The sequence below is a fragment of the Bolinopsis microptera genome, chromosome 12 (assembly GCF_026151205.1).
Source record: "Bolinopsis microptera isolate Bmic1 chromosome 12, MBARI_Bmic_1.0, whole genome shotgun sequence".
Lineage (NCBI taxonomy): Eukaryota > Metazoa > Ctenophora > Tentaculata > Lobata > Bolinopsidae > Bolinopsis > Bolinopsis microptera.
The window spans coordinates 8956121-8972623 of record NC_087083.1 but is presented as its reverse complement, the minus strand read 5'-3'; the positions used below and the strand labels follow the sequence as shown (position 1 = coordinate 8972623).

At 36.2% G+C, this 16503-nt stretch overlaps 1 protein-coding gene across 1 annotated transcript; it reads right to left on the bottom strand.

The window, feature by feature from the left end:
• Window positions 1-6750: 6750 nt before the first annotated feature.
• Window positions 6751-15674, bottom strand: LOC134824202 (uncharacterized). The gene is made up of 11 exons (XM_063835978.1): window positions 15542-15674; window positions 14805-15266; window positions 14259-14408; window positions 11293-13500; window positions 10238-10586; window positions 9922-9995; window positions 8806-9007; window positions 8604-8701; window positions 7940-8190; window positions 7671-7814; window positions 6751-7443 (listed from the first exon to the last, which is right to left on the bottom strand). The coding sequence occupies exons 1-11, from the start codon at window positions 15576-15578 to the stop codon at window positions 7336-7338; spliced, it is 4083 nt and encodes a 1360-aa protein (XP_063692048.1). The 5' UTR covers window positions 15579-15674; the 3' UTR covers window positions 6751-7335.
• Between the last annotated feature and the right edge of the window lie 829 nt (window positions 15675-16503).

Genomic DNA, 16503 nt, shown 5'->3' with positions numbered 1-16503 from the left:
TTACGAATTGTATAATTAAGTTTCGATTGATTACATCAATCAGATGCTGTAAAAATCTCTTTGGGTTGCGTTCGGGTGGATACCTAGTATTTCGGGGTAAGGGCCAAGGGTGGTAGTTATTACTAATTGAACAAGCTGAAGTTTATTGAATCTTCATTGCCGAGTACAGCTGCCTTTGGATAGTTCTTCTTAATCTATTACAATTGTGAATGAATGGGAAAAGCGAGCGACCGATTTCATTCTCGGTATCATTTTGCATTTGAGAACGGTCAATCAAATTAATATCATTTCCTTTTGTTTGGGAAAGAGAGACACTGACAGCGGTCCACTCTACCCATGATTATGGGTTTTGGTAAAATATCATCTCTTTTTGATTATAATGTCAGGGTACTTTATAAAGTCGAAATATAAACTGATATCTTCATTAATAAGGAGGAAGTTTCAACGATTTCGAAATTTTTCCTTTAAAAACATTTCCTTGTGTTTAGGGAAGCATATCGGTCGATCACTGACTGAATATGCCACTTAATGCTCATTCAAGTTGGCATTAAATTCATATATAATGACATTAAACTGTCGTGGCAAAGCAGAATTTGTTGGAAATCACGAATGAGCAAAATTCTCACCTTTCGCACGTGCAAACTTTGAGCGGACGTTGCGTGCGCATCCAATATTGAATCGCCGTAAATTTTTGCATGTAATTGTTTTATATATAGCTTGATAAGCATGCAAAGTTTAAAAGTATTTCAAGAAGAACTGTAATCACAACGGCACTCTAAAGTTGACAGAAAATGACGAAAACAGCAATTTTCAGTGATTTTAGCGATTTTCTATCAATTTGGGCGTGTCCCCACGTGTGCAACTTTTCGATTTTCAACTTTAAAACTAGCCTAATACACAATTTATACCTATAGGAAGCAGAACTGAGCTCCACAACCCAAGGCATGGCCCAACACCAGAGAATACTAAATCGCAAAATTGACGTTTTTATAAAATAATTTTTCAAAAAAGCACAAACTTCAATGACGAATATCTTTATGAAGGAGCAAGCTAGAAAAACTTTCCGGTAGATTTTCAGAATGCTTAAACAATTATCTAAGATAAAAATTTCCTCAGATTTTGAATAAAATTACTCCTTAATGGTTTAAAATTAATTTTAAAAGTTAATACTTTGTCAAAAATCAAGTTTTAAAAACGGTTAACTTGATGACGTCATCAAGGGGTGTTTATGACGTCAAATAATTTTTTTACACAATATAAACTAAAGTATAAACAATGATTTGCAAGACCTGTGGTCGGAAATGGCTGTATCTTTTATACTTTTGAATCTATGGACACTTAAATACAGGCTACAATTGACTGGCAAAGCGTCTATCCCTGAATATATATATATATATATTATGTAATAAATAGTTGTTGTTTGGTTTCCCAAAGAGAGTGCTCGACTGCAGTTAAGCAGGAGCATTATAATTCGAACAATTGAAACAAATCAAATTGGCGGGCAAACGATCCGTTTCATGATATGTATAAAAACAATACCAATCATCAGTGCTAAATAGAATAATGAATTGTAGCGCTATGACATGTTGCTCCTTTATAAAATAATTTTTATCGATCATGAAACATTTTCAAAATTATCAAAATTTACAAAATTTCCAAAAAAACAGTTTATTGTGTCCGTCCCAATTTTAAAATTGTCTATGAAGTAAGGTAGTAAGATATCTTTGGCTTTTAAAGTTGTACTTGTAAACTGCATTGGCCTTCGTGTAGTGGTAGAGGAAAATTCTTTACTGAGTTCCGTGAAGCTGGTAGAATTAGGATCCGTATTTGAGAGTTAATTGTTGATTCTGGTTATCAAACGAGAGTGCTCAACAACGACGAGTCGAAGGAGCATAACTAATAAATAGTTGTTGTTTGGTTTCCCAAAGAGAGTGCTCGACTGCAGTTAAGCAGGAGCATTATAATTCGAACAATTGAAACAAATCAAATTGGCGGGCAAACGATCCGTTTCATGATATGTATAAAAACAATACCAATCATCAGTGCTAAATAGAATAATGAATTGTAGCGCTATGACATGTTGCTCCTTTATAAAATAATTTTTATCGATCATGAAACATTTTCAAAATTATCAAAATTTACAAAATTTCCAAAAAAACAGTTTATTGTGTCCGTCCCAATTTTAAAATTGTCTATGAAGTAAGGTAGTAAGATATCTTTGGCTTTTAAAGTTGTACTTGTAAACTGCATTGGCCTTCGTGTAGTGGTAGAGGAAAATTCTTTACTGAGTTCCGTGAAGCTGGTAGAATTAGGATCCGTATTTGAGAGTTAATTGTTGATTCTGGTTATCAAACGAGAGTGCTCAACAACGACGAGTCGAAGGAGCATAACTAATAAATAGTTGTTGTTTGGTTTCCCAAAGAGAGTGCTCGACTGCAGTTAAGCAGGAGCATTATAATTCGAACAATTGAAACAAATCAAATTGGCGGGCAAACGATCCGTTTCATGATATGTATAAAAACAATACCAATCATCAGTGCTAAATAGAATAATGAATTGTAGCGCTATGACATGTTGCTCCTTTATAAAATGATTTTTATCGATCATGAAACATTTTCAAAATTATCAAAATTTACAAAATTTCCAAAAAAACAGTTTATTGTGTCCGTCCCAATTTTAAAATTGTCTATGAAGTAAGGTAGTAAGATATCTTTGGCTTTTAAAGTTGTACTTGTAAACTGCATTGGCCTTCGTGTAGTGGTAGAGGAAAATTCTTTACTGAGTTCCGTGAAGCTGGTAGAATTAGGATCCGTATTTGAGAGTTAATTGTTGATTCTGGTTATCAAACGAGAGTGCTCAACAACGACGAGTCGAAGGAGCATAACTAATAAATAGTTGTTGTTTGGTTTCCCAAAGAGAGTGCTCGACTGCAGTTAAGCAGGAGCATTATAATTCGAACAATTGAAACAAATCAAATTGGCGGGCAAACGATCCGTTTCATGATATGTATAAAAACAATACCAATCATCAGTGCTAAATAGAATAATGAATTGTAGCGCTATGACATGTTGCTCCTTTATAAAATAATTTTTATCGATCATGAAACATTTTCAAAATTATCAAAATTTACAAAATTTCCAAAAAAACAGTTTATTGTGTCCGTCCCAATTTTAAAATTGTCTATGAAGTAAGGTAGTAAGATATCTTTGGCTTTTAAAGTTGTACTTGTAAACTGCATTGGCCTTCGTGTAGTGGTAGAGGAAAATTCTTTACTGAGTTCCGTCGTTGTTGAGCACTCTCGTTTGATAACCAGAATCAACAATTAACTCTCAAATACGGATCCTAATTCTACCAGCTTCACGGAACTCAGTAAAGAATTTTCCTCTACCACTACACGAAGGCCAATGCAGTTTACAAGTACAACTTTAAAAGCCAAAGATATCTTACTACCTTACTTCATAGACAATTTTAAAATTGGGACGGACACAATAAACTGTTTTTTTGGAAATTTTGTAAATTTTGATAATTTTGAAAATGTTTCATGATCGATAAAAATTATTTTATAAAGGAGCAACATGTCATAGCGCTACAATTCATTATTCTATTTAGCACTGATGATTGGTATTGTTTTTATACATATCATGAAACGGATCGTTTGCCCGCCAATTTGATTTGTTTCAATTGTTCGAATTATAATGCTCCTGCTTAACTGCAGTCGAGCACTCTCTTTGGGAAACCAAACAACAACTATTTATTAGTTATGCTCCTTCGACTCGTCGTTGTTGAGCACTCTCGTTTGATAACCAGAATCAACAATTAACTCTCAAATACGGATCCTAATTCTACCAGCTTCACGGAACTCAGTAAAGAATTTTCCTCTACCACTACACGAAGGCCAATGCAGTTTACAAGTACAACTTTAAAAGCCAAAGATATCTTACTACCTTACTTCATAGACAATTTTAAAATTGGGACGGACACAATAAACTGTTTTTTTGGAAATTTTGTAAATTTTGATAATTTTGAAAATGTTTCATGATCGATAAAAATTATTTTATAAAGGAGCAACATGTCATAGCGCTACAATTCATTATTCTATTTAGCACTGATGATTGGTATTGTTTTTATACATATCATGAAACGGATCGTTTGCCCGCCAATTTGATTTGTTTCAATTGTTCGAATTATAATGCTCCTGCTTAACTGCAGTCGAGCACTCTCTTTGGGAAACCAAACAACAACTATTTATTAATTATGCTCCTTCGACTCGTCGTTGTTGAGCACTCTCGTTTGATAACCAGAATCAACAATTAACTCTCAAATACGGATCCTAATTCTACCAGCTTCACGGAACTCAGTAAAGAATTTTCCTCTACCACTACACGAAGGCCAATGCAGTTTACAAGTACAACTTTAAAAGCCAAAGATATCTTACTACCTTACTTCATAGACAATTTTAAAATTGGGACGGACACAATAAACTGTTTTTTTGGAAATTTTGTAAATTTTGATAATTTTGAAAATGTTTCATGATCGATAAAAATCATTTTATAAAGGAGCAACATGTCATAGCGCTACAATTCATTATTCTATTTAGCACTGATGATTGGTATTGTTTTTATACATATCATGAAACGGATCGTTTGCCCGCCAATTTGATTTGTTTCAATTGTTCGAATTATATATATATGTATGTATATATCACGACAATCTATCGTAAAACAGGGGTTCTAGAAAACCCATTTCCCGATGCTCCTGAAACCTGAAACTTTTTTTGCAGTCGATTTGGTCAACGTCTAGACGCCCTGAAAAATTTCTGATCTCTAACTCAATTTTAACATGGTTTTTAAGGCACCTGAATATGGCGATTTTGGGTTTTTTACCGAATTTCGTATAACAGTGCTGGCGAGTATTTTATGCAAATTTCTTAAAAATCTCAACATAACTATTTTTTATTCCTGTCATCTTTGACATCAAATTAGAATGTTTTGAACTAAAAATAAATCTGCTGAACGACTTTCGATGAGTCTTAATGCCTGAAAAACTCCTGCCGGAGGCGGCGGCCTTCGGCCGCCGCCTCCGGCCGGAGTGCACGCTTCGCGTGCACGAAAGAGGCTTCCGACGAGTACCAAAGGGGTTATAATAGTAAAGGGGGTATAATAGTAAAGGGGGTACAATAGTAAAGGGGGTACATAGTATACCCCCAATAAAGACACCGCTCGTGCTTGCCAGCACTGTGATTTTCATACACAGTAAAAATTAATTTTCATATAAAATAAAAATAACAAAAAATATTGGGTGGGAAAAGACAGGCTGCGCTTACGGTCCCAGTAAAACACACACACACACACACACACACACACACACACACACACACACACACACACACACACACACACACACACACACACACACACACACACACACACACACACACACACACACACACACACACACACACACACACACACACACACACACACACACACACACACACACACACACACACACACACACACACACACACACACACACACACACACACACACACACACACACACACACACACACACACACACACACACACACACACACACACACACAGAGTTAGGATTACTGTTACTGTGATAGGATATGATATCTTGTGCTATATGTAGCGACGACATCTGACGCAGCGACATATAGCGCTAGATAGCGACATCTAGCGCTAAATAGCCTGGACTGTCACGACCCAAAATTCTTCGCTATTTAGCGCTATCTAACGCTATTTAGCGCTATCTAACGCTATCTAGCGCTATATGTCGCATCGACATCTGACGCTATATAGCGCTATCTGGCGCTATATAGCGCTAGATAGCGTGAACTGTCGTAAACTGACTTATCCCGCTATCCAGCGCTTGATGTCGCCTGCGTCAGATGTCGTCGCGACAGATGTCGTCAGATGACGTCAGATATCGCTAGATGGCGTCAGATAGCGTCAGATGTCGCGGCAACATATGACGCTAGATGACGCTAGATGTCGTCCCTAGAATTTTTATGAAAATAGCGCTATCTGTCGCCTGGCGTCAGTGCTGCGTGCTTAGCGTCATCTAGCGTCATCTAGCGTCATCTAGCGTCATCTAGCGTCATATAGCGTCATATAGCGTCATATAGCGCTAGATAGCGCTAGATAGCGCTAGATAGCGCTAGATAGCGACATTCGAAAGGTGCCGTGCACTTAGCGACAATGTCGCTAATTGGCGTCATCTAGCGTCATCTAGCGTCATCTAGCGTCATCTAGCGTCATCTATCATCATCTGGCGATATTTCACGCTAGATGACGCTAGATGACGCTAGATGACGTCATATGTCGAATTTCAACTATCAGTAAAGGTCCATCTTTTTTATAAATGGATTAGTCCATATTATATCACTGCCGCGACATTTTTCCCTTCAATTTCCGAGATTGTAATGTATTCTATTGTGATTGCGAGCAATAAAAGGTCAGCATTTCGCAGCTGAAGTAAAGTTGTGATATATCAATATGTCATATGTGCCATTATTCTTTTGCATCTATAACATCACGAGTTTTACTTGAAAATATACCACGTTGTAACGAGATAATAGACATAAGGTAGCATCTAACTCTAAAAGCTGGCTTTATTCAGGTTATTAACATGAATTAAAAGATTCCAATGACAATGAAAACAGAAATTGCATCGGAATCTAGTTTGACAGTATCTGCACAAATAGATAAGTTTGATACGGATGTAAAATAATCTGGTGGTCGTTTCAATGGGACCAGATTAAACTAAGAAATATCAAGTCTGAGAATGCATTAGAAACTAGTTGTGGTGATTTATAAATTCCCGACATGCAATTATGATCAAATCAGAAAATATTTGTGAAAATTTGATGTACCAACGAATAAAATATTTTATGATAAAGACACTAACAACATCGTCTTGTTAAAAAGATCTGAAACTGTTTTTCAACTCGTTAAGGTTGCAACATAAGCTAAAAATATATTGAAGACGTAAGAAAGATTTAAAAAGCTTATAAAAGTTGCATGAGTGGACATCAGACATGTAGGTTGCACTGTGCACATGTATTGTACCAAATTATAATAAAAACAGTAATATCTGAAAAAATTCCATAATTCTAAAAATAAACCAGCATTTTAGGAAAATTAATCTACTGAAATAAGAACCCATGATTTATTCTTAATCCTCATTTACAGTGGCTTCTACACACCATCCCACAATAGAGAAGTTTATTTAATTTCAGTTTCAGTTTCAGTTTCAGTTTCAGTTTCAGTTTCAGTTTCAGTTTCAGTTTTACTTATCTATTCACTATTCACGCGTCTACACACCATCCAACAATAGAGAAATACCCAGGTACGTCAAAATAGCCATCTCTCTCCTCGTAATTAACTCCCGGGAAGATAACTCTACTTCTCATTGTCTAAAAGGAGAGTGTTTATGAGTAAGTTAAGTAATTGAATTAAGTTAAGTAATTGAATTAAGTTATTTAATTTGAATTAAGTTATTTAATTGAATTAAGTTAAAACTTAATATTTTATTCTATCTTTCAGTTTCAGTTTCAGTAATATCAGTTTCAGTTTCAGTTTCAGTTTCAGTTTCAGTTTCAGTTTCAGTTTCACTTTCAGTTTCACTTTCACTTTCACTTACCCTGCCGAGTCTTTGGAAAATCATGACCTCTGTGGTGCCGTCATCTTTAGTGTACTCGTATGAAGCCCCAAATAAGTTATTCTTCAGTGCACTTCCGATAACTTTGGTTCCTTGACCACCCAGAATGTTTTCGAACTTTTTTCCCTGAGATCATTATTGCCTTTAAAAAAGAAAATATCAGTTATCTTGCCCATTTTTTAGTATTCGTGTACAAACATTTTTCTTGAAGTAAGAAATCTAACCACGCAGAAGACTTTAAATAAACCTACCCTTTTTTTCCAAATGACTTCATAGTACTTAGAATCTTCCGTCTCAGCATCAACTACAAGAGTTGTCTTGATGCAGTTAGTGTCTGAATTTCCACTACATTCCACCTTTTTGTTATTAAAGGAAGCTTTTATCTTGTCAGTTATCCCGAAGAGGTCTTGGAGAGTTGTTTCAATATTATACGATATCGCACCATCAGTCACTTTGTAGATGATAACACGATTTCCAGCTATGAGATGGATTAGTGCTCCGGCTGAAGTGTATAGTTTTATGATTTTATAGTTTTCTTTTTTAAATATTTAAAATTTTGTCCACGTTTTTAAAAATTTTTATGATTCTGACTAGAATAATTTTTATTTATATATATAAATATATTTTTATTTAAAATAAGGCGAACACTATACATTTATATATTATATATCCGTAAAAACTCATACACACATGCACATCTTTAAACGTATGAAATTTGGCTTTAAATTGTTAGTTGAGATTGCACCAAAGCAAAAGTTAAACCTTTTATTATCGTGGGTTTGAAGTGAAAGTGAAAGTGAAAGTGAAAGTGAAAGTGAAAGTGAAAGTGAAAGTGAAAGTGAAAGTGAAAGTGAAAGTGAAAGTGAAAGTGAAAGTGAAAGTGAAAGTGAAAGTGAAAGTGAAAGTGAAACTTACTGTCGAATGCAGCATCAATCTGAGCAGGAGCTCCGTAAAACACTAAACCTAACCGTTTAGGATATCCTGGTAGCATTTCTTTAGTGTTTGGATTAAATCTGCGAGGGAGAAAATATGAATGATATAAATTACCAATATATCTTTTTTTTTTGAAAAATCATTAAAATATGAAATAGAAACAGTAAAAAATCAAGATACTTACACCCAAACATAACCATGAGCCATCAGGTATACCGAATTTTCTAATCCTTCTCGGCCGTAAAGATAAAACGCGGCCTCTATACTGTTCAGACAGTCAGTCGGTATTGGGAGTCTTGGGATGTAGTTGTCGTCTAAATGATGTTGGCCCCTGATTTCTTCGTAATTTATACTTAGCAGTGCAGTCTCCTGTGTTATCATCTCAGCTGAAGAGGATTAGTTAATTAAATATAATTAAATATAATACTATAATTTAAACTTGACGAAATTTCCCCGGCAACGGGGACATAGAAGAAAAAACACCGAAAATCGACCTCAAAAAGACCCTCTGGTGAAATCAAACCCAGCTCGCAAATGGAGTTGAAACCTCGCCATTTTTAGCAGGGTTGTAGAAAAAGGATAGGAATAGGCTATAGCATTCTTAGAATTTTGATTTAGGCTTTAGATTTTTTATAATTAACGTCGGAAGTGAGGTAAAATAACCGTTAGAATAATGTCGTTATTTTAGCAAAGGTTTACTGCGCTGTTGCGTAGCAACGTTAAAATGCACGTGCGCGAGCAAGAACATCTTAACTACGCGCGTTGTTATGCTGTATGCTACGTCATAATTTCAAAACTAGCTCACATTTACGCTCACGCTATGACTTATATTCATAACTTTGGTTGTGATTGGTATTTTTTGATGCGGTAAAAAGTATCGTTTTGGGAATCCGAATACTAACAACGCTGTCGCCATTGTTAGATAAATTCCATTATGTCTACTGTATAACAGAGCTGTATGATGAAGAGAAATTAAAACATAACTGATTTTTAAAATTTCCTCGAACAAAGCTTTCGACTAGCGGGTTTCTAGTTAAATATAATTGGTTTTTCGGTTAATTGGTTAATTTGTTAATTGATTTATAATTGGTTAAAGTATCGTGATTGATTGATTGTAAACCGGGAGAGATTATTTATTTTTTAAATAATCTCTCACTAGTGAGAAACAGAAACTTTGCGCAAGTTTATTTATACAATTATATAATACGCATTGGTCTATCAAAGTTCAGTTGAGGGGATAGAATTATTTACTCTCAATATTTATTGATCAATTTGATAAAATGAACATTGCACAACTCACCATATTGAGCTTTTATCGCGGTGGTATCATCAATATCCAATTCATTTACACTGAAAGCGTTTTGTCCGGGATATCTGGAAATAAGATGTTTAAATTTAAGTAAAGAGAAGTTTAGTGAGCTGAATGTAATTAAAAATATATCGGAGTTAACGAAGTGTTGACCGTATTATTTCCACAGATTAAAGTTTTAAATTATCTTATTTAATCATTTCTTTGATGTACAGCCATTTTTCTAATGATTAAAAGACACTCACTAACAAATTGAAAAACAGAGAGAAAAGAAAAGAGAAAAAAAAAAGAAAAAGAAAACACTAACTCTTTAGCCATTACCGCATTTTTCACCTCCGAATGACTAATCCCTACAGCATGTCCAATCTCGTGCATAGCAACATACTTCAAGCTTGTAAAATCACCACTTTCATTTACGTCACTCGAAAACCACTCAAAATCGTTAAAATGTATTTCACCATGAACCGGTACAAAAGCATGGCCTTTTTCTAGGGCTTTCCCATCAAACTTCAGTCCATCTGCATGGCGTCCCCTCATAAACATAAAAACAATTTGTGCGTCATCTGCAAACTCTGGTTTACTTTCTTTGAATTCAAAACCGCGAGATGACCAAACCTGAAGAGCTTCTTCTACCACTTTTCTAGTTTTTTCTTCTCCTGCAATAAAAATTGGTGCACTTACCCGATAATTTGAGTAGATTATTATTGAATTTCAATATTCCACAAACTAAATGCTGTACATGTGTGTGCATAGTCAATATTATAAAAACACCAAATTCCCTGAATGCATTTTAAAATTTAGCTGAATCGGCGAATCGCCCAACTATGCAAAAATTATACTTATGCAATTACCCGATTTACCGCACCCTGATATGCAAAAATAATATCAAGTCTACATATATACATTATACATTATATATTATATATTATACATTATACATTATACATTATACATTATACATTATACATTATACATTATACATTATACATTATACATTATACATTATACATTATACATTATACATTATACATTATACATTATACATTATACATTATACATTATACATTATACATTATACATTATACATTATACATTATACATTATACATTATACATTATACATTATACATTATACATTATACATTATACATTATACATTATACATTATACATTATACATTATACATTATACATTATACATTATACATTATACATTATACATTATACATTATACATTATACATTATACATTATACATTATACATTATACATTATACATTATACATTATACATTATACATTATACATTATACATTATACATTATACATTATACATTATACATTATACATTATACATTATACATACCCAGATGCGAGCTGTAGTTAGTGAAGGCATAAGAGATAGGTTTACCATTAGGATACCACTTAAAGTTTGAGTGTGACCATCTCTTCTTCCTGGACAGCTTCCCCTCAACGTCCTCAATGTCCGTATCCAGATTTAAGCCCTCGTTCCCTTCATACAAAATGTTTCTCCTGCATATCCGTGCCGTGAAAACACTGACCTTGTGTTGCCTGTAGTTGCTTCCACCGAGGGTGAAAGTGTACACGGACGACTTGGTTGGCATGACGGTGTCAAAGCGGAAGATCCTGAGTCCATTGACCGCGACAGAAGCTGTCCGTTCTGTATTTGACCCGACTGTCACCCTTACCTTAAACTGCTTCAAACGCTTTTGATCTTTGTCAAGTTCGACACACTTGTCAAGGTCAATTTTTTTGACAGTCTTCCTTCTTCCTCTGGTATATGTTCCCTGTGTGAACACCAATCTACTGTTTCTTTTTTCGTACTGGATAAAGACATAATCTGACGTCCTGGTTGAATTCTCGTAATTGAACGCAATCCCAACGTGCGAGTTTCTCTTTTTACTCTTACTGAAATCCAAGTCAGCTTCGAAATGATACCCTTTGTCCCACACGAAATCTTTGATATTTTCCTTTTTGTGTGCAGGCTTGACAAAATCGTTGGGGAAGTGTGAGCACATGTCCAAGAAACTATCCTCATCCAGCGCACAAGGGTTCCGCACCATGTCACTCTCTATGATGGCATCTGATTCAATACAAGTAAATGCCTCTATCTCGTCTTTGTAAGATGTGTCTCTGTTTCCGCACCGTGGTAAGGACAGCACTTGTGACTGTTTTTCGGTCAGCTCACCTGTCTCTGGGAAACCGTTAAATTTTTGGAATGCCTTGACCGTCTCTATCATAGCATCCTCATCCACAACAGCATCTGCAGCTACAGACGCTGCTTTGTTGTCTCCTGTTTCTTTTTCTGCTTTTTTGTTGTGATTCTTGTTCACTCCTACGTCGATGTAACCGTTATGTGCAAGGTACCCCATCAAGTTACCTACAGCCTGATCGTCATCTTGTTCTTTGAATTTCTTAGCCTTTTCCGTGAAAACTTTGACGGGGACTTTAGTGTTGTTGAATTTCGGTCTCCATACCTTTACTTTATCATCATCTCCATCACCATCTATACCTTCTCTATCATCTTCATCCTCAAGATCCTCAAGATCCTCAAAGTTTACCACATCATTTAACATAAGCTCCTTCACCTCCTCATTCTCCTCCTCTTCTATATCATAGTTCATTGAGAACTCACTCTCGTCCTCCCCCTCCCTCTCTGTCAGGTCCGGGGGCGCTCTGTTAACAGGGGTACGGTCGGATCCCCTAACTTTTGGTTTCTGGTATTCAATATACTCCAGTGTTATGAGCTTCGTTCCACCTTCACTCTCCATGTGGAGACCTGGAACAGAAACTCCATCGTGGAAGTTAGAGTCAGTAAACTTGTCGGTTACAACGTAACTTTTGGAGTTGTCAGCTGTGATCTTGATTCCTCTTCCCGCTGAAATGTTGCTGATTTGAAGGCTATGCACATCGAATTCTGCCCACGGTACGTTTAGCTCCAAGTTAATATTTTCACAGTCGTGGTAATACGTAGCCTCACACAACATTGCCTCTACTTTCTCAAGGTCTGGATCATCAGTAGGTGGGGTTTCTGTAAGTTCCTCAGGTTCAGGAGTAGGTTCAACTAACATTATCTCGCTCTGAGCATCTAGGAAGTTCAGGCACTGGTTGTCTGAAACTGCTACGTTTATCTTTTTAGATCCTGAGTTTATCAGGTCACTTGGTTCAATTCTCTGAAATTGTATCTTCTTTGTTCTACTTCCATCATCAGCGGGCACTGTAACCGTAATCATACCTTCTTCAAAATGCACGGATATCTCATAAACATTCTGATCTTTCACCGTTATTGATTTAGCAATCCTTTGATCATAAACGGCCGTAAGAGATCTTTCCACTTCACCCTTGAACAAATTCGACTTCGATATGTCTATTTCCAAACTAACTCGTTCAAAAGCTATCATGACGTCACAATCTGATATAGAATGTTCGGTTTGGTCGATTCTGAAAACGACTGACACGTCTTTTTTTAGGTCCCAGAAAGCGTTATACGCTATCGTGTTCGTTGAAGGGACTTGTTCAGACACCAATTCGTCAAAAGTGACTTTATCGTTACCTGTAAACGTTGAGATTGAGTAATCTTACTATATATAAAGCGAGACGATATATATTATATATTATATATATATATTCCCGCCATCAGCAGAAATCAACCCTGATGAATTGAGCCATACTGATGAGTCCTAATAGGACGAAACACTATGTCTTTCGATTCCCGCCATCATTCATTTACAATTGTAATAGATTAAGAAGAACTACCCGAAACCAGCTGTACTCGGCAATACAGATTCAATAAACATCAGCTAATTGGACACTAACTACCACCCTTATCCCGAAATACTAGGTAGGTATCGACCCGAAAGCAACCTAAGAGACTTTTACAGCATATGATTTATGTAATTAATCGAAACTTATTAAAATTCGTAAGCTGTGAATGAATGGGAAAAGCGAGCGAAAGTGAGACACTGGCAGCGGTCCACTCTACTCATGATTATGGGTTTTGGTCAATTTAACGATTAAGAAATTAGACTTTCTTTCAGACTGTAGCTCCTGAGAATGATTTCTTGGAAATGAAACAGAGAAAAAAAGACTTTTTTAGAGATATGATGCAAGGATTATCATCTGATGACGTTAAGGATCGTCCGAGTATATTATTCATCCCGTTTGTCTGTGCAAAATTTTTATAGGGGAATATTTAACCAAACTCTAAACGGTAACAATCTTACATATCTAGATATCACATAAAAATTACACGTCATATATTATTATATGTAATTTTTTCCAGATATTTATTACATAATATTAAAAACTCACAATCATCCTGGGAGGTGGAGCCAGGGTAAGAGTACTTGTTATCAGGACACGCGGTACAAGCCGTGTCAGTTCCAGAGGTGCTGAAAGAAGCCATAGGGCAGCGGAGGCAGGCTCCGTTGGGAGTTACTATGTAGCCTGGGTCACATGCTCCTGTAGGGACGATGACGCTTTAGGCAGTTGTTAAAAAGTTGTTTTTAAAAAAATAAAAGACACTTTAAAGATAAGATTTTTTTGATAAATTTTTGGTCATTTCGTGATTATATTTTATGGGAATTTTCACGATTTGTAATAAAATTTCACGATTTCTCACTATTGTCGACAAAGAAGTGCTCTTTCACCATGCAGCAGTTCATGCAAAATTAACAATCTGAAACAATATTAGAGGTCATTCTAAAATTCCATTTCATTTTGCAGTAGTAAACTCACTACTCACTATAAAACAGCCGTCATGGTGTGACTTGAGTTTCCAATCTAAAAGTATAACTCGTTTGGTGACATGCTAACCTTTGATAAGATTAAAACAACCTGTTCGGCTGTCCTGCTTACCTGTTACCACCATCCCTGAGTAGACCTCAGAAGCCCCATCTACCAACTCCTCAAACTCTATCGCCCTGATCTCCTCATTCAAACAGTCGTCATCAGCCGTTAACACGTAGAAATCTCCCCCATCATAACGGATTATCAGCATATCCCCGACCTTTTGAAAGGACCACTCCCCCGGTTGGATAACCCCCTCTTGGTAATAATCCACCATGAGCTCTCCGGAACACGATATCTCAAATCTGAGACCTTCAGGTCCGATTGTTAAGCTGCCCATCTTTTCAAACCCACCCGACAGGAAGTCAATAGCTACTTTGTCGGAAGCAGCGAGACGGCTTTTTGTTGTTATTTTGAATTGGGTTGAGTCGGAGGACATGTCACTAAGATTGACGATCACTTCTCCGGTGTCTAGAGGTATCCATTGTTGCGCCGATGCTTTAATGCGATGCTTTAATGCGGTTAAATTTCCTGGCAATTTTTATGAGTCAGTTTATTTTAAATAATTACATTTTTCATTTAAATTATAATGGTGTTTGGGAAGGGACAGCTTATGTTATATATAACATGTATATATACATATTTGAATATATATATACATATTTGAATGTAGATGAAAATTGTAAAATTATACCTTCTCAAATGTTCACTCAGAAACTTGCTTTCCTTGGTACTGGTAAACAAATTTATTTACCCATAATCAAAATCCCCGCGAACCTTAAAATTCAATTTGAGGTTGATCTTACCTACACATATGATGAAGATTATTTGTCTAAAATCCATCTGGAGTTCGTTACTTCCTTATCTCTCTAATCCAGTCCACTGTTAAATCCTATTCCATCTTCACGTGTCATTACATCTTTCTAGTTAACTACAAATAACAATTAAAAGGAACATTAGACAACATCAAAAACTGAGTCTATTCAGAAAAAAATCTGAAATTGTCTTTCATGAAAGACTGTATGATGAAAAGGTAAAAGACAAAAACGGGTAAAATTAGGGGGCCAATAACGTTACAGAGCAGGATTTAAACGTTAAAACAATGGCCAGGACCGAGGACAGCACGGTAAAACTAAACGGATCTCTGTGTAACAGTAAAACTGTATTATTAGGTTGTAACACTTATAGCCTAGCGCATTAAAGTGTAAACTTAAAGTGTAATTACATTACTTTTATTTACAATTAGGCTATGCGGTAAGCTGTGCTGCAGAAACAATGTAATTCAGATTGTGCAGAAGATTTTTACCTCGTTACGCGTACGACACCGCGACGATCTCTATTAGAAGGGGGGGGGGGGGGGGAGGGGGCATTGCTACCCTCCAAAGTGCAATTGGGGGGAGGGGGAGGGGGCATTGCTACCCTGCAAAGTGCAATTGGGGGAGGGGGGAGGGGTAGGGGGGCATTGCTACCCTGCAAGGTGCAATTGGGGGGGGGGGGGGGGGAGGGGGGCATTGCTACCATGCAAAGTGTAATTGACCATGAGGTTTGGAGAAGAGGTGTCATCAACGGCCCGATAACAGTGGTTCCTGATCCTCCTCCTGCACTGGATAAGCTTATACAGAATTTACGATAGCACAATACATATTGGTAGCATTCCAATCTAGCATGAATTTTGAATTGGTATCTATCAAAAGCTGTATTTTTTATGAACGGTATGGCACACAATGTTTTATTTTATACTTTTCAAATTTTACAGAGTTCAGCAACA